Source organism: Podarcis raffonei, chromosome 17 (genome assembly GCF_027172205.1).
Source record: "Podarcis raffonei isolate rPodRaf1 chromosome 17, rPodRaf1.pri, whole genome shotgun sequence".
NCBI lineage: Eukaryota > Metazoa > Chordata > Lepidosauria > Squamata > Lacertidae > Podarcis > Podarcis raffonei.
The window spans coordinates 37,177,390-37,201,143 of NC_070618.1; the positions used below are offsets into that span (position 1 = coordinate 37,177,390).

General features: G+C 46.0%; 2 protein-coding genes across 2 annotated transcripts in view; one reads left to right on the plus strand and one right to left on the minus strand.

Moving 5' to 3' along the window:
- The first annotated feature begins 2,338 nt into the window (after positions 1-2,338).
- TSR2 (TSR2 ribosome maturation factor) lies at positions 2,339-11,764 on the plus strand. Its single transcript, XM_053371458.1, has 5 exons — positions 2,339-2,482; positions 5,848-5,938; positions 7,217-7,308; positions 10,534-10,707; positions 11,193-11,764. The coding sequence occupies exons 1-5, from the start codon at positions 2,402-2,404 to the stop codon at positions 11,304-11,306; spliced, it is 552 nt and encodes a 183-aa protein (XP_053227433.1). The 5' UTR covers positions 2,339-2,401; the 3' UTR covers positions 11,307-11,764.
- A 98-nt stretch (positions 11,765-11,862) lies between these two features.
- Positions 11,863-23,754, minus strand: part of FGD1 (FYVE, RhoGEF and PH domain containing 1) — a 53,308-nt gene continuing 41,416 nt past the window's right edge. The window contains exons 13-18 of the mRNA XM_053371449.1: positions 23,562-23,592; positions 22,430-22,519; positions 22,049-22,174; positions 19,034-19,192; positions 16,864-17,007; positions 11,863-16,073 (exon numbers count right to left, since the gene is read on the minus strand). Of these exons, the coding sequence (XP_053227424.1) occupies positions 15,822-16,073; positions 16,864-17,007; positions 19,034-19,192; positions 22,049-22,174; positions 22,430-22,519; positions 23,562-23,592 (802 nt within the window). The 3' untranslated portion in view covers positions 11,863-15,821. The remainder of the gene's footprint in view (positions 16,074-16,863; positions 17,008-19,033; positions 19,193-22,048; positions 22,175-22,429; positions 22,520-23,561; positions 23,593-23,754) is intronic.

Below are 23,754 nucleotides of genomic sequence, written 5' to 3' on the forward strand. Positions count from 1 at the left end.
ATTGGGTCCTGAGGTATGTTTTTTGCCTGGAATATGAAGAGAATCTGCACTGGGAAGTAATAATGGAAAGAAAGACTGAGGATACTGTCAAGATCAGAAATTCCAGGATCTAGAACTTTGTGAATGGGAGGAAGGAGGCACTCAAATACTTGTGACTGGTTTTATTTTGCCATCATGTATGATGTTATCAGTCCACATTCTTCCCCTTGCTTCCTGCAGTTCTCTTAAGGTTCTCCCAGACTGGCACTATTTTTGTGTGATTTTCAATCACTTGCAGGCAAATTCAGATTGTATCGTTATACTTGTTTGGGAGTTATTGCACAACAAATCCTCTTCCCCAAAAGACTGGACTTTTTGTGATAAGGATAGTGATAGGGAAATGCGCTTGAAAGTGTGGGATAAAATTTGCTTGATGCAACATTATCTAACCTCCCCACAAACAAGTCTGAATGAATTCTCAATAAATAGCCAACATTGCATTCTCTCCCAGAAAACAAATCAGAATAAACATGTCACCTGGAAGCATTCTTGGCTTTATTTGGTCCTCAGGTTTGACCTGAGAAAGATCTCATATCTGCTTGCCCTTGGCGGGAAAGGTTTTCCCCAGCTAAATGGCTTCCTGCCATTCATGGAGAGAAGATACATTAGTGTTTGTGAGATGTTTTTTAGGTCTGCCAGCTAAGTCAGGCACTGACCAAAGGTCTCAGAAGAGCCATGGTCTGATGACCACACCACCACTCATTGGCCCCCTGGGCATGGGCACAGCCATGATTTATTTTACTGTGGCCCTGACCTAGCCACTGTGATCCACACGATGGTCACCTCCAGACTTGATTATTGTAACTCACTCTACATGGGGCTGCCCTTGAGACTGACCCAGAAACTCCAGTGGGTACAGACATCTTTCCGCAGGGCCTGCAAGACAGAGCTGTCCCACCAGGCCTTTGGCCAAGGCACAGTCTGACCCCTTCCTTTGGTAATCCTCATAGAACTCTAACCCAATGGTTGCCATTAATTTGATTTTGCATTGATTTTAGAATGCTGTGTTACTTTTATTGTTGTTAGCTGCTCTGAGCCCAGCTTTGGCTGGGGAGGGTGGGATATTATTAATATTATTATTATTATTATTCTAGGGGGGCAGGCTTTATGTTGGGAGGGGGCAGAACCGAGTTTTCTGCTATGCAATTGGGTGGCTGTCAGCCATCTGAGTTTTTCCCAAATGAAATACCCAGCCAGTTTATAGAGCTACAAAATCGATTTTTAAAAAATCATCCTATAGAGTTATGAAATCTATAGTTATAAAATTTTGTTGTTGTTTAGTCGTTTAGTCGTGTCTGACTCTTCGTGACCCCATGGACCAGAGCACGCCCGGCACTCCTGTCTTCCACTGCCTCCCGCAGTTTGGTCAGGCTCATGTTTGTAGCTTCAAGAACACTGTCCAACCATCTCGTCCTCTGTCGTCCCCTTCTCCTTGCGCCCTCCATCTTTCCCAACATCAGGGTCTTTTCCAGGGAGTCTTCTCTTCTCATGAGGTGGCCAAAGTATTGGAGCCTCAGCTTCAGGATCTGTCCTTCCAGTGAGCACTCAGGGCTGATTTCCTTAAGAATGGATATGTTTGATCTTCTTGCAGTCCATGGGACTCTCAAGAGTCTCCTCCAGCACCATAATTCAAAAGCATCAATTCTTCGGTGATCAGCCTTCTTTATGGTCCAGCTCTCACTTCCATACATATATATCAATAGTCCTACCCACCCTATTGATTTATAAAATTTTAGATTTTATAAATCAATAGGGTGGGTAGGACTATTGATATATGAAATGAAATGGCTAGGGCATTGCATATGGGGGGCGCTACCACAGTGGTTGACTCATTCAACAGCTGCCCGTGGGAGCGGGCAGTAGGTGGAGGGGAGCGGTGTTGCTCCTGGTGCAGCTGTGGTAAGAGCAGAAGGGGAAAAACTGCATGATCATGGCTGGGTTCCGATCTGTGGCATCCTGCCAGGCAGCCACTGAAATCTTCAGAAAGTCAGCCTGCTCGAGGACTTCCTGCGATTCCAGCTGATATTGCCTAGCTTTCCATGACGATGCCTGAATCCTAGCTCGGAAGCCCCGAGTTTCCAACGCCGTCCAGTGGCATTTGGCAACAAGCATCGGAGCAAGACCAGCAACATATCGCCTTGTGTTTAGATAGCACCCAGGAATACTGTACTGCTTTGGGGCGGGAGGTGGACGCGCCGCCGGATTGGGCTCGAAGCGGCTCTGCTCCCGGATTCTGCCATTGTTGACAAAGGAGAGAGGCGATCGCGGGCTCGGCGCTCGGCTCCTTCCGCCTGCCCGCCTGCCATTTCCTTTGCTCATCGATAGCTCGGCGCTCGGCCTCGTGACTGCCTGCCGCTCGGTGATGGCGACTCCGCGGGCGGAGGCACGTGGCCTCTTCCGCAAAGGGGTCGAGGCTGTCCTGGGCAGCTGGCCTGCTCTGCAGGTAGGATTCCTTCGCCACAGGCAGGGAGCGGGGAGAGGAGCGGGAGGCGGAGGCTGGCAGCAAAAGAGGCCGCGTGGAGGGCGAGCATGTGCAAAGTGCATTTCCTTCCTGCAGCTGCAGGTTCAAAGAATGCGGAGTTGGCTTTAGAACATAAGAAGAGCCCCCCTGGGTCAGGCGGGTGGCGCATCTCCTCCAGCATCCTGCTCTCATACAAGCAGGACATGAGCAAAGCAATAATAATAATAATAATAATAATAAATTTTATTTATACCCTGCCCTCCCCAGCCAAGACTGGGCTCAGGGCGGCTAACACCTGATATAAAAACAATTGATTGAAATACAACTTTAAAAAAAGATTAAAATACAACATTAAAAGAAGAGGAGTTTGGCTTTGATATCCCTCTTTATCACTACCCGAAGGAGTCTCAAAGCGGCTCACAATCTCCTTTCCCTTCCTCCCCCACAACAAACACTCTGTGAGGTGAGTGGGGCTGAGAGACTTCAGAGAAGTGTGACTGGCCCAAGGTCACCCAGCAGCTGCATGTGGAGGAGCAGAGATGTGAACCCGGTTCACCAGATTACGAGTCCACTGCTCTTAACCACTACACCACACTGCTAGATGTATTTCTAAGCCATGATGTGGGTTTTCTGGAAAACTGGAAAATGTTTGTAAGTTGGCATTGGAAAATTTTATGATGCCTAGATTGTGATCTAATTTAACATATTTTAATTGTATTTAACAAACAAAGCTAAAAACTTTGAAACTGCCAAGCTTGCCCAGTACAATATTTGCAGCTGGCATTCATTCATTATTGCTAATGACCTTATGAAACATCCATAGAAAAATTTTGAACTGGAAAATTTTCCACCTCCCATCACTGTTTCTAAGCATGGTCCCTGTTCTGCATGTGTCCAGAAAAAGAATGGAAGAAATTAAAACGAATCAATTTCTTAGAGGCTGAGTAGCTATCACAAAAATTGAATTCTCAACTTCAAAAATACAACTAGAAAAGTACTCCTTTTTCCTATATAGAAGCCAGAGATCTGTAAAAGTTTTAACATGGCATACAAATATACCTCCTGAATAAGTATAATTTTCAGAACTTTGAAATCTGCCTGTCCATAAAGGGGTTCAATATGGTAGCTACATGTGCAACTGGTGTTGAGCCAATTAATAGCTACAGTTGGTTAGCATGCTCTGCTGTTGAATAGGAACTTGTTACACAACTTTGTGCACCTGATATACATCCTGGAAAAATTAATACAGGTGGAAACTCTGGCTATAATCCAAAGAACCTAGGCATAAGCACTCTGCGACTGACATCTGAATAAACATGCCAGACAAAAGGCAGCAACATATTCAAGCAGTGCAGTTAACCTGTAGATTTTGCTTTCCCAAGATGTAGTGATGGCTACCAACTTAGATGGCTTTGAAAGGGATTCGGCCAATAAAGCGAGATGAGCGCTGCAACCCCAGAGTCGGCCACAACTGGACCTAATGGTCAGGGGTCCCTTTACCTTTTAGGGACACGGGTGGCGTTGTGGGTTAAACCACAGAGCCTAGGACTTGCTGATCAGAAGGTTGGCGGTTCGAATCCCTGCAACGGGGTGAGCTCCCATTGCTCGGTCCCTGCTCCTGCCAACCTAGCAGTTCGAAAGCACGACAAAAAGTGCAAGTAGATAAATAGGTACTCCTCCAGCGGGAAGGTAAACGGCGTTTTCATGCGCTGCTCTGATTCGCCAGAAGCGGCTTAGTCATGCTGGCCACATGACCCGGAAGCTGTACGCCGCCAGCTCCCTCGGCCAATAAAGCGAGATGAGCGCCGCAACCCCAGAGTCAGCCATGACTGGACCTAATGGTCAGGGGTCCCTTTACCTTTACCTAGACTTATTCATGGAGGGTAAGGCTGTCACTGACTACTAGCCGTCATGGCTGCATGCTGTCTCTGGAATCAGGCAGCATGCCTCTCTGAACAGCAGCTGTCAGGAAACAGCAGTGGGAAAGTGCTATTGCCCTTCTCTCCTGCCTGTGGGCTTCTAGTTGGGCACTGGAGGAAACTGGATCCTGGACTAGGGAGGCCTTAGGCCTGATGTTCTCAGTGTTGCATGACTTTGAAGAACCAAAAGATTTTGAATGGTTGCTAAAATTAATGGACTTGGCTGAGATGACAAAACTGGCATGTTTAATCAGAGAAAAGTCATTGTTAAAATTTACTGAAGATTGGAAACCTCTCATAGGCTTTGCGTTAAAAAGAAAAAGAAATAATGACATTTGGATTTGAGGGTTGAAGGTTATGATTACTAGAAAGTGGCTTTATTAGGTGTTAAAAGTGGAGTAAATGAATGTTTGTATATAGTGGTCAGATGAGGAATCAGAAGTTCTTTAGCTTCTTAATTTCTCTCAATCTTTTTCTATTCCTTTTTTCTACCTCTTTCTCTTTTTTCTTTTTTTTCTTAATTATTTTTATTGAGATTTTCAGTAAAACAGAAAACAAACCAAAACAAACAATCAAAAACTAAAACAAACTCTCTTAACAATCATTCTTTGGTACCATCATCTTATTTACATTCTCTTTTTTGCTTTTAGATTAATGTTTTAGTTTGGACAAAAAAATGATATTTGATAATAATTGTATTTTTCTTTATAAGCCCCATTAAAATTTATTTTAAAAAAGAACCAGGAGATTTGAAATAACCAGGGGTGACTATGTAGGTCACTTCTTTATTTTTAGTTATTATACGGAGGTCTTCATCTGCAGTTTGAAGTGGTACAAAAGTACAAACAGGAAAATGGAAAGCTGTACCATTGTACATGTGGGCTGTCGCTCATGCCCCCTCCTTTGTGCTTTAGGCAGACTATTTTGACACACATTTATGTTTCTCCATCTTAAATGAAAAAATGAAGGTTCCAAGGATTGTTGGAGGTGGTGTTGTTGATGTCACTGACGCTACCCAGTAGATGCACTGCCCATCATGGCCATAACACATCTGTGACAAAGGGAGGAAGTGGTTTTCCCCCAATTCATCTTCTGAAACACAGCTGAAAACCCCAAAAACTGTTTTGTTATTGTAGTGCAATCCAGGACTGAAAACGTGGGTGGTATCAGCTAAGTCATATGTAGAGCTGGCCCATTAAAATCCATGGAGTTCAGTTACTTAAGTCATTTGATGTTCAATGGATCTACTCTGGCTATATCAACATTGGATATCACCTTGTTGTAAGATAGTATTAAAGCAGCCCCAGCACTCTTGAAATCTCTGTCTTCACTCCCAGCAACCTCAACTCATTAGCTTGGAGTTTGCTTCCTGCAGAACTGCCTAACTACTCTCTTTTATGAACGTAGCTTTGTCTTCTTCTGATGCAGGTCGCAGTTGAAAATGGCTTTGGAGGGGCATACAGCCAAGAGAAAGCTGAATGGATGGTGGAGGCTGTGGAGCAATACTTTCAAAGCAATGGTGAGGTACCTAAACAAGATAATGTTCTGTTGAACCAGATAGCAGACTCCATGGAAGATAAACCTATTATTGTTACTATTATACGTGCTCATAGCTGTTAACAAAACGTCTCAAAGCAATTTAAGAAATATTAAATTACAGAGCAACTTATCAAACATGTAAAATCCACAACAAAAAATAATAAAAGTATTCATCTGTGAACATCAGGAACAGGACAAATACTAACCCGGTCCACTAAAAGGGAGAGCATCAGACAGGAGACCCACAGACTTTGGGTCTGCCCTGTGTTTGGTACAACATGATGGGTCCCTCATTTTATTTTGTGTTGTGGGCAGTTCAAGTCAGGCTGGTCTCACATTTACAGTGGTGCCTCGCAAGATGAAATTAATCCGTTCCGCGAGTCTCTTCGTCTTGCGGTTTTCTCGTCTTGCGAAGCACGGCTATTAGCGGCTATTAACGGCTTAGCGGCTTTAAGAAAAAGGAAACAAACTCGCAAGAACTCACAAGACGTTTCATCTTGCGAAGCAAGCCCATAGGGAAATTCGTCTTGCGGAACAACTCAAAAAACGGAAAACCCTTTCGTCTAGCGAGTTTTTTGTCTTGCGAGGCATTCGTCTTGTGGGGCATCACTGTACCTAGAAGTAGCAGCCAGAGAGGTGCTTGCAGCAACAAGCAGAATATCTTGCTCATTCAGTGCTGCTCTAAGTCAGGGTCCTCACTGTCACAGTGAACATTGGTACGTCAAGAAACCCCCTCTGAATGTTCTAAAATGGAGTGGAGACAAAACAAATATGGTAGAATCATTTTATTACAATTCTGAAAAGCTCAGCCATGTATGGAAGTGTCACTCAGCTAATCACAACTGTTTTGGAGACCAGGAGAGACATCTGGCTTAACATGTTGTCTGAGGTCAAGAGTTCCTGTCTTGTGCGTCCAGCTCTGGCAAGAGGGTTAGGTTGAATGATGACATCTGGGGGCTTTGGGGTTCATTTGGGCACTATCTGCGAGTCTGAATCCTCACCTTTATGGTTGGGATGGAGGACCTGTGCACCACCCCTCATCCGATGCTGTTGGACTTGGAACTCCCATCATCCCCAGCCAGCAAGGCCATTGGTCAAGAATGATGGAAGCTGCAGTCCAGCAACATCTGAGAGGGCCAACGGGTCCCCATACTTGTTTTCTGGCATCTCTTACGGAGATCCTGGCCACTTGAATGACTGAATTCTTTCCTCTTTTCTACACAGACTTTTAACTCCTTGTCTACCTTCTTCTCTGTAGCTGACTTGGAGCTGGATGAGATAGAAGATTTCCTTGCCGAGTTGATGAACAATGAATTTGACACTATGATAGAAGATGGAAGCTTAGCTCAGGTATATGCAAGGCCCTCTCTTCCCTACACCTGCACACACGCGCGCACACACTCTGTTGGGATGGAAGCATCTAGTCTGGTTCTCCAAGGGACTGTATAGGTCTTTCCCAGGCTGTGTCACATTTGCTTCCTTCCTGCAAACCTGCACTGGCTGGTTTTCCCACTGAGGATGAGCATTGTCTCTTGTCTTAGATCTCCTGTCTCACTAATGAGAGTGCAGTGGTATTGCTTAGGACTTGTTTCTCACAAACAGCAGGTGAGAAAAACTAGCCCGCACCACTTCAAGCTGCAAATAAGGGCTTATGTGACTGAATGTTGCTTGGTGTAAAAAGAAAAAATTACACTTCCAAAATTATCATGTTGGGGAGAAAGCTACACTCGGAACTTTTCCCCCTTGCATCTAGTTTTGTACATCTAGAATATATTTTTTAAGATAAAAAGGTAAAGGGACCCCTGGCCATTAGGTCCAGTCGTGACCAACTCTGGGGTTGTGGCGCTCATCTCGCTTTATTGGCCGAGGGAGCCGGCGTACAGCTTCCAGGTCATGTGGCCAGCATGACTAAGCCGCTTCTGGCGAACCAGAGCAGCGCACGGAAACGCCGTTTACCTTCCCGCCAGAGCGGTTCCTATTTATCTACTTGCACTTTGACGTGCTCTTGAACTGCTAGGTTGGCAGGAGCAGGGACCGAGCAACGGGAGCTCACCCTGTCGCGGGGATTCGAACCGCCGACCTTCTGATCAGCAAGTCCTAGGCCCTGTGGTTTAACCCACAGCGCCACCCGCGTCCCGAAGGTACAAAGGAGCATTCAGTCATATGAGCAATTCCCTCTTTACAGTCTGAAGCAGAGTGACTGTCTGCTGGTTGTGAAGCTTTGGTGTCAGAAATGATTTTTCCTGCAGCTCCCAGAGCTCCCCAAACCCTTGCTTTCCTCTAGACTGAAATGGGACTCAGCACCTTCTTCTTCTCTTTCTCCCCATTCTGTACCTAGCCAGAGCCAGTCTCAGGTGTGCCCACTTTGCCATGCTTCAGTATTTGTTGACACCTCAAGTGGGGTTGGCCTTAGATAGTCTAGCAGACTGGTCTGCAAGTCACCAGGGCACATGGGAGGTCATGAACGGCTTGATTTTTTCCTTGCTGAGGATTGGATGCTTTAAAAAATCATAGGGCTGGAAGAAGGCCAGGAAGTCACTAAGTCCAAATGCAAGGCAGGACATACCATTTCAGTGTCCTGCAAAGGAACCTACACAATCCATTGCATGAAGTGTCACAACTGGAGAGCAAAAGCAAGCCAAGGATGTAAATCACAAATAAAGCTCCAGGATTGCTAGCCAATCTGAGCTGAAACCATTCGCCCCCAGTCGCCTCAATATGAAGGAAAACCCATAAAAAACCCAAAATTTGGGGTAGGAATGTTAGCTTATTATAAGGCAGACCCAAAACTGCAGCCATTGAGATGAATTCTGCTAGTTCACAGCAAGCTGATTTAAAAAAAAATGCACTTGAGACTTTGCCTTTACAAAGCCTTTCTGCAAATACGAGTAGAACTTTTTTTAACCCTCAAATTCTCAGCCCTCATATAGATGCCTTTGATGCAGTGCAGGAAGTTGAATTTTGGACCTTGCAGCATAAACACATCAAACTAGTTATTCCTTTTTTTGCGTTTGGATAGATTCTTCTGCCCTTAAAGGGTTGCTTTCTTTGTCACACCTTCCGCTCCAGCTGTATCCATTTCTCCCTCACTGGTGTAATCCAGCCCCAGGACTTAAGACATTTTAACTGCCTCTTTCCTCCCTGATCTGACTGCCATTTACCACTGTGGGGCACTCTTGCACTGTACATTGAGGCACTGCAGCTACAGAACAGCGAGAAGGAAAATGTCAGATGAAGTTGCCTTCCAAATCTGGGGAGCCAATTTTTTCCAAATGCTGCTTCTCACCTTTTGCACTGCAGAGGGTAGTATAACAGAGAAATGGCAGGGTTTTTGTCAGTTTTCTGCAGGGCAAGAAATCCTATCTTAAAACTGGTAGCTAGAACAACCACACACACAAAATTACTCTTGCTTTTTGAGTAGGATCAGTTTATCCAGTCAACTGAAAGTTAGCACAGCATAGCAGCAAACTAGAGCCTTAAACCAGGGAGACTTGCTTAGCTACAGGGTGAGCGTAGGTCAATCACTGCCTCTTGGCCTAGGCATTCCCAGAAGATTAATGTGAGGATAAAATTAGAAGGAGGGAGAAACTTCGTATGTTACTCTGAATTTCTTGGAGGAAGGGTGGCATAAAAACATAACATCCATCATTGTTGATATTTCATCACATATCTAATGTTGATGGGCCTAAACTACCACGCCTTAATTACAAAGACAAATGTGGAACTTAAGAGGCTGAATTTCAGATTGTCCCTCTGGTTCTGAATAGCTACTAAACTGCCATTGCCTTAAAAGCTATTTCAACAGATCTGCCTTCTGGAAAACCAAGACTGGCCTCTTGCCAGATTTCCAGGCCACGACACTAGATTGATGCTTATATCAAGACGCTGCTGTTCAGACACTGCTTCCTAGAATGCTCTCTTCTTAAGGTCAGACAGCAGCTGGTGGCACTCATTTTGGACCAATTCCTCTATGGCACCCTCATTTAGAAAAATGGAAGTGTTACCAAAGGAGAGAGAGAAATGTGTAAATTACTCATAAAGCAATCTCAACCCACCCTGTTGCTTGGCTTGGTGGGAGGTCTAGCTTCCCAAGCTGCAAAAAAATTGGCAGACACTTCTCCCAGCGAGAAAAGTCGGGTGGAGGAGGGGCTTTGAAGGCAATGTCTCTTTTTTCATTAGGACGGGTGCAAGTCAAGGCCTTGTAACTTGCACACTGTAGCATTTTGGCCCCAGAGCCACTTCTGAGCCTGGCTCAGCCCTCTTTATGTGTGCATGCAGACAGAAAGAACTCTCCCCAATATAAATGGCATTCTTTTTCCTGTATCTTGCGGCTATTTTTATTAGTATGACTAGAAGTATAATGAGATGGCTGCCAACTTCAGCAGTAAACATGCAGATACGTTGAGAACAGGAACCTTTGGCTTCCGTTCTCTGCTCTAGGAGCTGTGTGTGTGGTCTGGTGGAAGATGCTGTTCTAGTACCAGCTCTGGAGGAGGGCATTGCTGCAATGGTTAGCCCTGTGGAAGTTCTTGCTCTGCTCGCTGAAAGAGACTTGACCCTCTTCCCGCACTGTAGGTAAGCCAGCAATTGTGCCTGTTCTTTGGTCAGTGCCAGCAGGGAGAGGGAGCAGCAGTGCACGAAGCCATTGTCCGGCTGGCTCAGAAGAAGCAAGAGGCAAAGGTGGCAGCTGCAAAATCAAAGCCAGCAGAAGAAAGCAGCAGTGAGGAGGAACAGGGGACTGAGGAAGAGGTATGACAAATAAACTGCACAGAAAATGAAAACAGCCAGCCAGCCTGTCACTTGTTTTGCATAACCTCTGATCTGCTGGCTTTATTCAGATTTCAAGTTTCTTCGTAACTCAGTAGGCTGACACAAGGATGGAGGGAAGAGGAGGGAAACGTGGCTGAATACCATGAAGGAAGGGGAAAGAACAGTTATGGTCCAGATGACTGGAGCCATTTGCTCCAGTCTAAACTTGTCAGATGATGAGGTTGAGCAACTGGCTATTTAATTCAGCAGATTTAGACCGCAGTTGATTGGTGAGAACCATGGCTCCTTGGACTTGCCCAGAGACAGGTTTCTGTGAAGCATGTACTGCCTTTGTATTTTTCAAACAGTGAAGGCTACAAACTGGGTTTTTGGTCCAGAATGTTAAAAACAGAAATTATGTGAACCAGAAAACAGCAATTAAATCCAGTCACTGATAACATTGTCTCGTTTTCTCCCCTGCCCAGGCTATGGACTGCAGTGCTGCCCCCAGCATGAATGGAGCACAGCCCAGCCCACCACCTTCCTCCGGTGCAGATCCTGAAGATGGCTGGACCTTGGTGAGGAAGAAAAAGAAATGAAGAACAAGGGGCAGGCACCACGACTGCAGGAGTTCTGGTTGAGCTGGTGCGGCAGGGACATGGCTGGGGAAATGGGATTGTGTGATTCCCCTTACCCCCAGCTGCAAGAGACTAATATTTATTTTTAAAGCATCAAAAGGAGCAACTTGGATGACAGAGATGTTTTTGGTCTCTGCGTGTGAGGCTTCTGCACAGGCCTAAGTATATTGTGCAGACACAGCTGCTTGGTCCCTCTGCTCCTTACTTGGTAAAGGCTCTCCTGCGCTGAAGGGAACGCAGGTTCAGGGCCCAAAGGGCTGAGGATCCTTGAAGGGATTTTCTTTTCAATACACGGGAGGCCATCTTCCACCTCTGCCACCTCCTTGTGCTTAAAAACAGCTGTTTTAGCAGCAGGGTGGGTTCTTTTGCAAGGAAATATCTTCTTCCATGGCAGGACACTGATTTCAACATCTCCATTGCCTCCCAGAAGACTAAATCAGGCCCATATCTTTTCCCCCAACCCCATCGCGAAGGGAAAGATTGCGTTCTAGACATTATTGAAACAGACAGATAAGCATAACAGAAAAACAAAATTCTGTATTTAAAAAAAAAAGACGACAATGGAAAACCAAATACAATAATGAAACTAGAAAGTAACATGGACAATACACAAATCCTTGGTTGTGGGACAGGGCACTTCTCTCAATAGAAGCCCCCTTCCCTATCCTCTGCAGTGGCCAGCCACTGTACATGAGCAACAATAAAATATTATTTTGGTAAGATTTTGTATATCCCTTAATACTGACTTTTTTTAATATAAAAGTTACATGCACTAGCTCTACACCACGATGGGGATGGGGGTGGGAAGAGGATGACAAAGAATTGGGACAGGCACCAACGGCCCCCACCAGGAGCCTCTCATAAAACAGGGCAACCAAGTTGGGTGTTGTTTTTTAGGACACCCCCCCAACCTGCTCACATGTAAGTTGAAATAGTAGAAGGGGAGGGGGAGAGAAATGTTGGAGGGATCGTAGGAAGCTCCTGTGACAGTCCAATAAAGGATTGGAATACAACGGAGGAACATCAACTCATGTTTAAGTGCATTGCAGAGGGGAAGCAACTGCATTAGAGAAAAGGCTGTGCGAGAGAGGTTTTTCTCCCCATTGTAATGACCCCCTTTCTCAGCAAAATCCGCTAGGAGCATCTGCTGCACAAGCACCCTATTTTATATGGCATGGGGCTTGCCTGCTCAAAGGTGGCTGTGGCCTCATCTTATTTTTAAAGTTTTATCACTGGCTTTATATTCACTGGCTAGGGTAGGTAAATGGCACTTCCATGTATCACTCAGAACGGCAGGTGCAAAGAACAGGAGAATGGCTATTGCTGTCATACCCTGCTGGCGAGGAACTCAAGAGACAGAATAATGTATTGGCAGATACACCTTCTTTTGATTGAGCAAGGCAATTCTTAACATTAATACTAAAATGAATGCAACTTGGGGGTGCATAAAATTGGGGCTTAAAATTGTAAACTGGTCATTTGCAACTGGTTTTTCTACCTTAATAGGTTTCACCCAGAAAGGATAAGAATTGGGAGGGGGTGGGTGAGATCCTGGCTGGCATTTTGCTGACAATATCAGGCAGGCACCACAAAAAAACCCACAACTTTGTGCAAAATTAACTGGTAGCCATCCAGGCTCTTGGGTAACGTCTTGCCTGTGTTCAGATTCAGCTTATGGAGTCTCATTCTGGTGCCCACCTACCCTAAAAATGTGAAGGCCAGAAAAATAGTAAATTCAGAGAATACTAGGTTTGCAAATACTAGGGGGGAAATCCTGCCTCCAGTGGCATGGGTTTTTTGTTTGTACAAAACCAAGGTTGCAAACCTATCCAAACCAAACTCAGTGGTGCTTAGTTCTCAGTAGGCATAGGATTCCACACTGCATGGCATTTATATTTTTGAAGCTCCAATTACCTGGGAGTAGGCTCTACTCATCGGCGTGGGTTTAAAAAATCCACAGGATTGCTCTTAAGTTCCATTAAGATGCCAAATAGTACAATCTTATATGCTAAAAGAAGTTGTAAATTAGGCACATCATGTTGTTGAAAAAGTAAAATAATTTTAAGCTTGGCAAATATATTCTTGCGGAGAAGCTTGTAAGATGTGGGCTGGATGAGGTAACTGGTTAGCTGGGTTTGTAGCTGGTTGACTGACTGAACCCAAAGTGTGCTCGCTAATAGTTCCTCATCACCCTGGGAAAAAATGGCAAGTAAGGTGCTGCAGGGTTCTGTTGTTGCTCAACATCTTTATAAATGATTTGGATGAAGGGATTGAGGGGATGCTCATCTAATTTGCAGATGACACCCAACTGATGCTGAAGCCAAAATCTGGATTCAAGGTGACCATAACAGATTGGAGAACTGGGCCCAAGCTAACAAAATGATTTTCAATAGGGACACATTTAAGGTTCTATTCCCTTAGGCAGGAATAACCAGGTGAACAGCACTAAGATGGGGGGACACCTGGCTTGCCAGCAATACGTATGAAAATTAGGGGTCTTACTAGACCAGAAGCCGAACATGATGCACCACCAAAAAAAAGCACATGCTATTCTAGGCAGCATCAACAGAAGTATAGCTTTCTGATCAAGGGAAGTAATAATTCTGCTCTATTCTGCCTTGGTCAGACTACACTTGAAATCCTGTGTCGTTCTGGGCACCACAATTTAATTAGGGTATTGACAAGCTGGAACATGTGCAGAGAAGGACAACCAATCCTTATGAAGAACAATTGAGGGAGTTGGGTGTTTAGCCTGGAAAGGAGGAGGCTGAGAGGAGATAGTGATAGGCATCTTCAAATATCTAAAGGGCTGTCACATGGAAGATGGAGCAAGCTTGCTGTCTCCTGCTCTGGAGGGCTGGACCCAAACTAATGGCTTCAAGTTACAAGGAAGTAGATTCCGACTATGCATCAGCAAAAACTTTCTGGTTGTAAGAGTTGTTTGACAGTGGAACGGACTTCACTGGAGGTTTTTAGCAGAGGTTGGATGGCCACCTGTCATGGATGCATTATTTGAGATTCCTGCATTTTAGGCGGTTGGACTAGAGGACCCTTGGGGTCCCTTCCAACTTTATAATTCTATGATTCGGGGGGAGGAATATATATCACATACTGTATTCAGTTTCTCCCAAATTTGTTTTCCCCTAGAAAAAGGGGGAAGATTTTTTTCTTCCATAGTTTAAAAGGAAATTTTATAACTTTAACCTGTTTTTAGGGATACATTCCCTTTTCAGGAGGCAACCCTTTGACAGGCTGCTCTCGCCAGGCCATAAGGTTTTGCTGCTCACTTAGAAAAATCAACTGTAGATTACATTTTTCCAGGTATCTTTTACAGGATCAATTTTCAGCAGCTTATTTCTGTCACACACACACCCTTTTTACTGTTGGATTTATCTTGACTTCTATGTGATTTTATTGCCTTCTTTCACGTTGTTGAAAGCACCTTGGAGCATATTTGCAATATGTAAAATTTCAAGCACAAACTGGAAGAGCAGTTGTTACAAAGACTTCACCTACAGCCTTGTGCAGCTGCACCCACTTTAGCAGGGCTTGCACAGGAGAGCTCTGGTGTGGGCTGTGCCTTTGGACCCCTTGGCAGAGGCAGGAAGATTGGGTGGTGGCAGGTGGCAGGCACCACTTGCTGGGAGGGGGCCCCGCCTTATCAGTAAGAAGGGACCCTGCATGCTATAGCAAGGACAAGGACCCTGGCTCGTTCTTCTTTTAGCTAGCTCTCATGTCCCAGCTTGCTTCTTTTGTTCAAGGGGGTGTGGGGTGAGAGAGAGAGACTTCAAGTCATCATAATCCATCTGCTAAGGCAGCCTCAAACCAGCCTTTCCAGGTCCAAAAATGGTCAGTATTGTGTGAGGAAACATCACAAGACAAAACGCCACCTAGTCTCACACATACAGGGAGGAGGGTAACAAGCAAGGGAAATAAATGCTCAAGAGAGGAAAATTCCCACGCCCCTGTTTGCGTTCCACTGAAAGAATTGTCTTAACTCTCTCCCTACCCTGCCCCAATTCCCCCAAACCACTGCAGAGGACGTATGTTCGGTAAGTGCTAAGTTCGGTAAGTAAGCAGTGGGGACTGAAAGACCGGATCTTGGTCCAAGATGCAAAGAAGGGGGGAAGCCCGTGTTGGAAGGAAGACATCCACCCGCTCAGATCCATTTCTTCCTGCATAGAGGATGGGACGAAAGGAAGAAAGTGGAGGTGCTCCGATTACTACGTGCTGCAGCTAGGAGCAGGAACTGGCCTGGAGCAAATGTCAGGACGTGTGACGTGCATCGCCTCTGCGGCTGGGAATGCTGCCCTCACAGAGCGGCAGGGTGGCTGCGTTGATGCGGACTAAAAGGAGGGGAAGAAAGTGCCAGAGAGAGGGGGAGAAAGGAACGTTCAAGTATACTGGTCAGAGAATGGTGAGCGAGTTCCCCAAGTGGGCAGAATCTGCAATTCCCAGCTGCCCAGCCCTCTGCCTCTAGGTTCTCTCCGCCTCCGTATCCTCATCTGCCTCTTGGATGGAGGGCGGGCCTCTGCCTTCTTCTCCGCGACCCGCCCTGCTCAGCACCTCCATCCACCGCTGCCGCAGCTCTTCCGTCTCGGGGCTGAAATACCAGCACAGGTGGCTCTGGCTGATCCGGAAGGCGTGGCGTCGGTCCACCCGCTCGCCGGGTTCAGGCAGGCTCACTTCGAAGCCGATCAGAGGCATCGAGCGCTGGGCCTTGACATCCTGCAGGACAGGCAGGGAGAGAGGTCAGAAGCCCACAAACATGGCCAGGCTGTCGACTGCCTGCCTAGCACAGCATTCTGCCTTCCCAACAGCAGGCCGAAGCGTGCTTTGAAGACAGGCAAGGGATGTTCTGCAGCTCCCATCTTTGCTGACCACTGGGCCATGCTGGCTGGGGCTGATGGGAGCTGGAGTCTTGCAGCCTCTGGAGAGCCATGCAGAATCAGAAGAATCTTTATTTGCATCAGCCACTAGCCACAGCAATAAAATAAAATGTACTGAATATAGAGGTAAAAACTTAAGTACACAAAATACATTCTGGAGGTTTACATCAATAATCTAATAATAGTTCTTATTGTAATTGTTATGTATTAAGATTAACTGCAGTTCTCACTCAGGGCCACCAGTAGGCAAATGAAGGATTGAGAACTGTCGCTCACTGATTGGTTAGTTAGTTGGAAGTTGTTACTGTTACAAGTTTCTTAGTATTATATAAAGCAGCCAGCTAGCCTGCAGTGTGTCAAGACTCCAGGAGCTGTAATAAAGAGCTGTGAATCTAACAGAGCTGTGTCCTTTGTCCATCTTTCCCACTATTTAACACTAATTGCCCCTGCTAATTTTATTATTATTATTTTGCAGTTTTTGCTGTCACCTGATTACCTTGATCTGCCACGCAGGTTTCCCACCCCTGCTTCAAAGGTGATTTGGGGCCTCGCCCTCTCCTTTCCCTCCAGAATAATATCTTGGGCAAGAAGCAGCATGCAGGAGAACCAAGTGCCGTTGCCATACATACCTGTGGGGCTCCATAGATGTACAGCACCAGGGGCTCGTTTTCGGGGATGACAAACCAGCCTTTGTGCCAGGCCTTCCCTCCTTTTTCCATGTAGTGCAAGAAGCTGCAGATCACACTGTTCTCTGCCACCACGGAAGCCTGTTTCTGCAGAGGGGCCAGAAAAGTGTCCTTGTGAGACCCACACAGTCCTAACCCCCAACAACCGGCAGCCCATCAGCACAGAGCATCACTTTGCAATTCCGAGAGCTGGAAAGGGATCTCTGAGAACATCCAGTCCAGCCCCCACCCCCAAGGCAGGAATTGCACTACCATTTATTCACTTAATTCATAAAATTTATGCACCGCTTGACTGTGAAAAACAACAACCTCTAAGTGGCTTTGCAGCATCTCCCAGCTCCTCTTGTGTGTTGATCACTGAGTAACGGGAGGTCAGTGGAAATTATTTTTAAAATACAGAATTAATTTTTTTTTAAAGTCTGATGCAGGCAAGAGGCACACTTTGAGTAGCTCTGCAAATATGAAAGCAGCTTAGAAATTTGCACCAGTAGGTGAAATCCAGTTGACTCATTGCTACAAACTCCATTCTGTAGTAGCAGAGGAGGAGGAGGAAAAAAGTATTTAAAACAATCCCATATGTGTAAGATGAAGGGCAAAGGAAGGTGAAGGTGGCGAGGGACTGTAAGGGAAGGCTGTGACCAGAGTGGGCTGAGTGATATGCAGGAATTCAGCCTCACCCTCTTGCCCCCAGAGTGTTTTGGGGGGAGCCTGCTGTCTTGTGTGACACACCAGAGAGAAACAAAGAGGAGGAGGGGGGCAGGAAATGCTGCATGAATAATCCTGGCTCCTCAGTATGGACAGCCTGCAATTTCTGCTCCTGCAATTTCTGCTCCTGCAATTTCTGCTCCTGCACTAGGTTGGAGTGCAGTTTTATTTTGCAAACCACTCTGAGAGCCTCTCAGGGCTGTAAAGCACTGAGCTTCAACCATATGCCATGAAAGCCTTGAGAATCTGCAGTAGACTTCAACTGGTGGATAAGTAGCCGGGACTGGGATCTAAGGTGGGTCTCAACACCAGCTCTGCCACCACCGACCACCGTAAAAAGTGTGTGTTTGCGTTGAATGTGCAGTAAAGGTGGAAGACTGCTGCTCCAGAGCAAGTGATCAGTATAACTATTGGGTTGTTGTTTCTATTATGTTTTTTGTGGTTTTATAGTTTGATTTTATTCTGTGAACCACCCTGAGACCCCTGGGTATACGGCAGTATATAAATTCAAAATCAAATGATGATGATGATGATATAAGTAAGTAATTAGACATGTAGGATAATGAGCAGGAGACAGGGAAGGACAGAGAGCTGCAAGGAAAGCCTCTCCTGAGTTTCCATACCTTCAGCAAACTCTTTTTAAAAGAAATTAATGAACATAAGTTAGTCAAGTCCGTTAACTAGAGCGGGTCTACTCAGAGTGAAAAAAGTGCTAAATAACACAGTAGAGTTTTTTAAAGTTGCATTATCTGCAACTTTAGCTCATGCTTTCTTTGTATGGAGGAGGTCCCAGGTCAGTCCCTCAGATCTCCTGAGCTAAAGCATCTCAGACCGAAGGGCTGGAAGAAAGCTCAGCTCAAGATCTTGGAGAGATCTCCTGAGACAACAGGAGGAGGGATCTGATTCAGTTGTAAGACAGCTCCATATGCTCAACCAAGAGGAGCAGACACTTTAAAACAGCATGATTGCCAAAGAATCCGATCGCTTTGCTGGAAGGTAAGATGATCAGGAAGGTGAACTCTACAACCAATATTACATGATGTGGCTTTTTCACACTTCCACAACCCTGGCGTTGTGTTTGTGGAAAGGAAACAGAGAGGGAAAGGAAATGCAGGCAGGTTTGTCTCCCATTTTGGGGTGCTGCAGTCATAGAATGATAGAATTGCAGTGTTGGAAGAGACTGTGAGGGTCACATCTGGTCCAACCCCTTGTAATTCCAAGGAGGTGACCCCAGGTGAGGGAATATTTGAGGAAGCACAAGAACAGATAAAATTGCCAAGACTCTGCACAAGAAGCTGCAAGGGGCAGGCTAAAGCAAGGCTAGTAACCAGGAAGTGTCCCATGGAAGGAAGCCAGCTAATGCTCTGTGGCCAACAGGGATTCCCGCGGCCCAGAGAGCCAATCTCACCTCCAGAATGGACCTCCGGCGCTGAGGTGTGTTGGGATGTGGGGCAGGGCTGGCGGGGGAGCCCTGTAGCGTTGCGTAGCAGTCAGTGCAGACACGGTTGGGCCGGTTGTTGTCATATACCAGTCGGGCCCGGAACTCTGAACATTTCCCACAGACAACCTGCAGCGAGTGGGAGAGAGGAGAGGAGCTGTCACTTGGCTGCAGAGCCAGTTTATGCACCCAGAGGAATGGAGGGCTAGAAAGCTTTTCCTGGACAGGAGCTTCTCGGGCTGGCCGTGGAGAGTGGATTCTCTGAATTTAAAACAAATCCCTGCAGGATAAAAGCCAGCGCGTTCAGGGAGAAGAGCCTAGCCCCTTAACCTTCATCCTGGAAACATTTTTTCTTAAGTACCAGATTCCCCATGCCCCAGTTGGGAAGCAGTTAAAAAAATAACACCCACAACAAGCAAACCTATGCCTGCAAAACCATCTGAGTTTCCCTAAATGTGTAAACTAGCCAAGACAGAGTTTTCAGGGCTCTTGGGGGAGGGAGTTGGCATTCAGAGAAGAGTCATCCCCACGTGCCATTTGTTGTTGTTGTTTAGTCGTTTAGTCGTGTCCGACTCTTCGTGACCCCATGGACCAGAGCACGCCAGGCACCTCTGTCCTCCACTACCTCCCGCAGTTTGGTCAGACTCATGTTTGTGGCTTCGAGAACACTATCCAACCATCTCATCCTCTGTCGCCCCCTTCTCCTTGTGCCCTCCATCTTTCCCAGCATCAGTGTCTTCTCCAGGGAGTCTTCTCTTCTCATGAGGTGGCCAAAGTACTGGAGCCTCAGCTTCACGATCTGTCCTTCCAGTGAGCACTCAGGGCTGATTTCATTAAGAATGGATGCGTTTGATCTTCTTGCAGTCCATGGGACTCTCAAGAGTCTTCTCCAGCACCATAATTCAAAAGCATCAATTCTTCGGCGATCAGCCTTCTTTATGGTCCAGCTCTCACTTCCATACATCACTACTGGGAAAACCATGGCTTTAACTATACGGACCTTTGTTGGCAAGGTGACGTCTCTATTTCTCAAGATGCTGTCTAGGCCTGTCATTGCCCTTCTCCCAAGAAGCAGGCGTCTTTTAATTTCGTGGCTGCTGTCACCATCTGCAGTGATCATGGAGCCCAAGAAAGTAAAATCTCTCACTGCCTCCATTTCTTCCCCTTCTATTTGCCAGGAGGTGATGGGACCAGTGGCCATGATCTTCGTTTTTTTGATGTTGAGCCTCAGACCATATTTTGCGCTCTCCTCTTTCACCCTCATTAAAAGGTTCTTTAATTCCTCCTCACTTTCTGCCATCAAGGTTGTGTCATCTGCATATCTGAGGTTGTTAATATTTCTTCCGGCAATCTTAATTCCAGCTTGGGATTCATCCAGCCCAGCCTTTCGCATGATGTATTCTGCGTATAAATTAAATAAGCAGGGAGACAAAATACAGCCTTGTCGTACGCCTTTCCCAATTTTGAACCAATCAGTTGTTCCATATCCAGTTCTAACTGTAGCTTCTTGTCCCACATAGAGATTTCTCAGGAGACAGATGAGGTGATCAGGCACTCCCATTTCTTTAAGAACTTGCCATAGTTTGTTGTGGTCGACACAGTCAAAGGCTTTTGCATAGTCAATGAAGCAGAAGTAGATGTCTTTCTGGAACTCTCTAGCTTTCTCCATAATCCAGCGCATGTTTGCAATTTGGTCTCTGGTTCCTCTGCCTCTTCTAAATCCAGCTTGCACTTCTGGGAGTTCTCGATCCACATACTGTTTGAGCCTTCCTTGTAGAATTTTAAGCATAACCTTGCTAGCGTGTGAAATGAGTGCAATTGTGCGGTAGTTGGAGCATTCTTTGGCACTGCCCTTCTTTGGGATTGGGATGTAGACTGATCTTCTCCAATCTTCTGGCCACTGCTGAGTTTTCCAAATTTGCTGGCATATTGAGTGTAGCACCTTAACAGCATCATCTTTTAAAATTTTAAATAGTTCAGCTGGAATACCATCACTTCCACTGGCCTTGTTATTTGCAGTGCTTTCTAAGGCCCATTTGACTTCACTTTCCAGGATGTCTGGCTCAAGGTCAGCAACCACACTACCTGGGGTGTACGAGACATCCATATCTTTCTGGTATAATTCCTCTGTGTATTCTTGCCACCTCTTCTTGATGTCTTCTGCTTCTGTTAGGTCCTTACCACTTTTGTCCTTTATTATGGTAATCTTGTACGAAATGTTCCTTTCATATCTCCAATTTTCTTGAACAGATCTCTGGTTCTTCCTATTCTGTTGTTTTCCTCTATTTGTTTGCATTGCTCGTTTAAGAAGACCTTCTTGTCTCTCCTTGCTATTCTTTGGAAATCTGCATTCAATTTCCTGTATCTTTCACTATCTCCCTCGCATTTTGCTTGCCTTCTCTCCTCCGCTATTTGTAAGGCCTCGTTGGACAGCCACTTTGCTTTCTTGCTTTTTCTTTTCATTGGGATGGTTTTCGTTGCTGCCTCCTGTACAATGTTACGAGCCTCCATCCATAGTTCTTCAGGCACTCTGTCCACCAAATCTAAATCCTTAAACCTGTTCGTCACTTCCACTGTGTATTCATAAGGGATTTGACTTAGATTGTATCTTAGATTGTATCCACGTGCCATTGTACCACATTAATTCTTCCCCATAAAAGAGTGTGTGTACATGTGTCGGTGTCCACCACCAACTCTGTCCATGCCAGTGGCATGAGGAACTGCCTCATGTGGTCCTTAGGGTTTCTCTGCCTCTCTCCGAATGCGCTGAGACCTCGTGGCTAAAACAGGAGATGAGTCAGAATGGGGAAAATTCCCTACAGGGAGGCAACTTTTTAAAAAACAGACAGCATTTAGACCAGACTATTATGGGTGGTGTACCTCACCCTCCCCTCCAAGGGGGCTGCTCTCAGTAAAAGTAGAAAGAAACAGGGGTGGCACTTGGGAGTGGGAAAGAGACGACCCCCCCTGCTGGAAAACACTCACATGGCCACAGGCCCGGCAATGGTGCCTCCGCTTGGTGAGAGCATTGAAGGGCTCCTTGCACTGCATGCACAGGGTTACCTCTTTTTCCCGGATGGGCGTGGGGGCCCGTCGCCCCAGCTCACACCCCTGTGGGGGGGGGGACAGGAAGAAAGTTAATATGTTTGCCCCACGAAGCAGAGTCTAGTCATGCAAAATTAGAGAAAGCATGCTAGTGAGCAGAAATTATACACAGTACAGAATTCTGAGGTTTTTTGTCGCAGGAATTGGGTTACCTTTGTTGTAGTTCCCCCTCCCCTCCATTATCTCTCAACTGAATCACATTCAATCACATATTAAAGCACACGGTCTCATCAGAGAGGCACACACAAAAGTGGGACTTACAGGCGAATTGGGTGGCGTTTCATCCTCGCTGACCAGCTGCTTGCATGTCTCCAGAGTCTGCTCATGTTTCTGAATTGTTGCCTGTATTGCCTGATGGTTTTAACAAGACAGTGTTAGTGGCCACAGATAAACAGGCCTCTGAACTGGGAAGGAAAGCAGAACCCCAGCCTGCTTCAATGAGGAAAAGGACAAGAAGGCAAGGACCAGCAGGCGCCCACACTTCTCTCCAATCCCGGTTTCAGTCTGGCGCATATTGCTGGGCAGCTCAGGGAGGAAACAGCTACCCAAATCTCTCACAGAGCTATTTACTGTGGGCCTCCTATTTCCCCCGTCAAGCAGGGGCGCAGGCACTGGTGCAAAAGCACAGATCTGCCAGGCCACCGGATGCATCGCAATGTGTGAGCGCGCTGTCCAGGGCCTGGTCTGCTGCATCCTCAAATGCACACCATGTGATCCCATAGGCAAGTGGGTCTGCTGGCCCACACAACATTGTCAAGAAGGCTGACTCGGCACAGAGTCATTCTGCACCACATTATTCTTACCTGAAGAAGCCTGGTCAGCCCTGTGACCCCTAACTTTTCTGTTGGATCTATGAAAGCCATCCATACAAGCATCAACCAGAAACCCCCACCCTCTCCATTGTTAATTAAAAGAAGGATCTCTCCCCCTTCTCCCAATCCCCCAAACCAGCATCAGAAGGATTTTGCAGAATGGGAAATGTAACCGCATGAGATTAATAAAAATAATTTTTATTTATACCCCGCCCTCCCCGGCCAGAGCCAGGCTCAGGGCGGATAACACCAATAAAATAACAGTAAAAACATAATAGGGGAAAAAGAAAAAAGAACCAATTTAAAATACAGGTTAAAATGCAATTTAAAATGCAGCCTCATTTTAAAAGTAGCCAATAAATCAAGACCATAAAGAGCCAGATCCTCTATTTCAGAGGCAAGGAAGCTCAAAATGTTGTTGGCTTCCACCTCCCACCAGTCCCAGGCAGCATGGCCAACTGCCAGGGCCAACTGATGGGAGCTGTAGCACAACAACCTCTGGAATGCCCCAGATTCCCCATCCCTGACCTACACCCATCTATCACAGTGATAAAAGGTAGGTAAGAAAGACCAGCAGTTACCTGGATCCAGTCTCGCTTCTCCTCTTCAGTCCTAAGGAAAAATGACAAACGTTGGAAGGCATGTTAAAGAGTTATTTTTCAGCAGACTTAGGGGAGTTATTAGGGGAGGATACACCAATTAACTTGATCTGGGATGGTTGGCAAAGGAGGAAGGAGGTGAATAGATTCAGGGCTCCCAACGGAAGATGAGAAG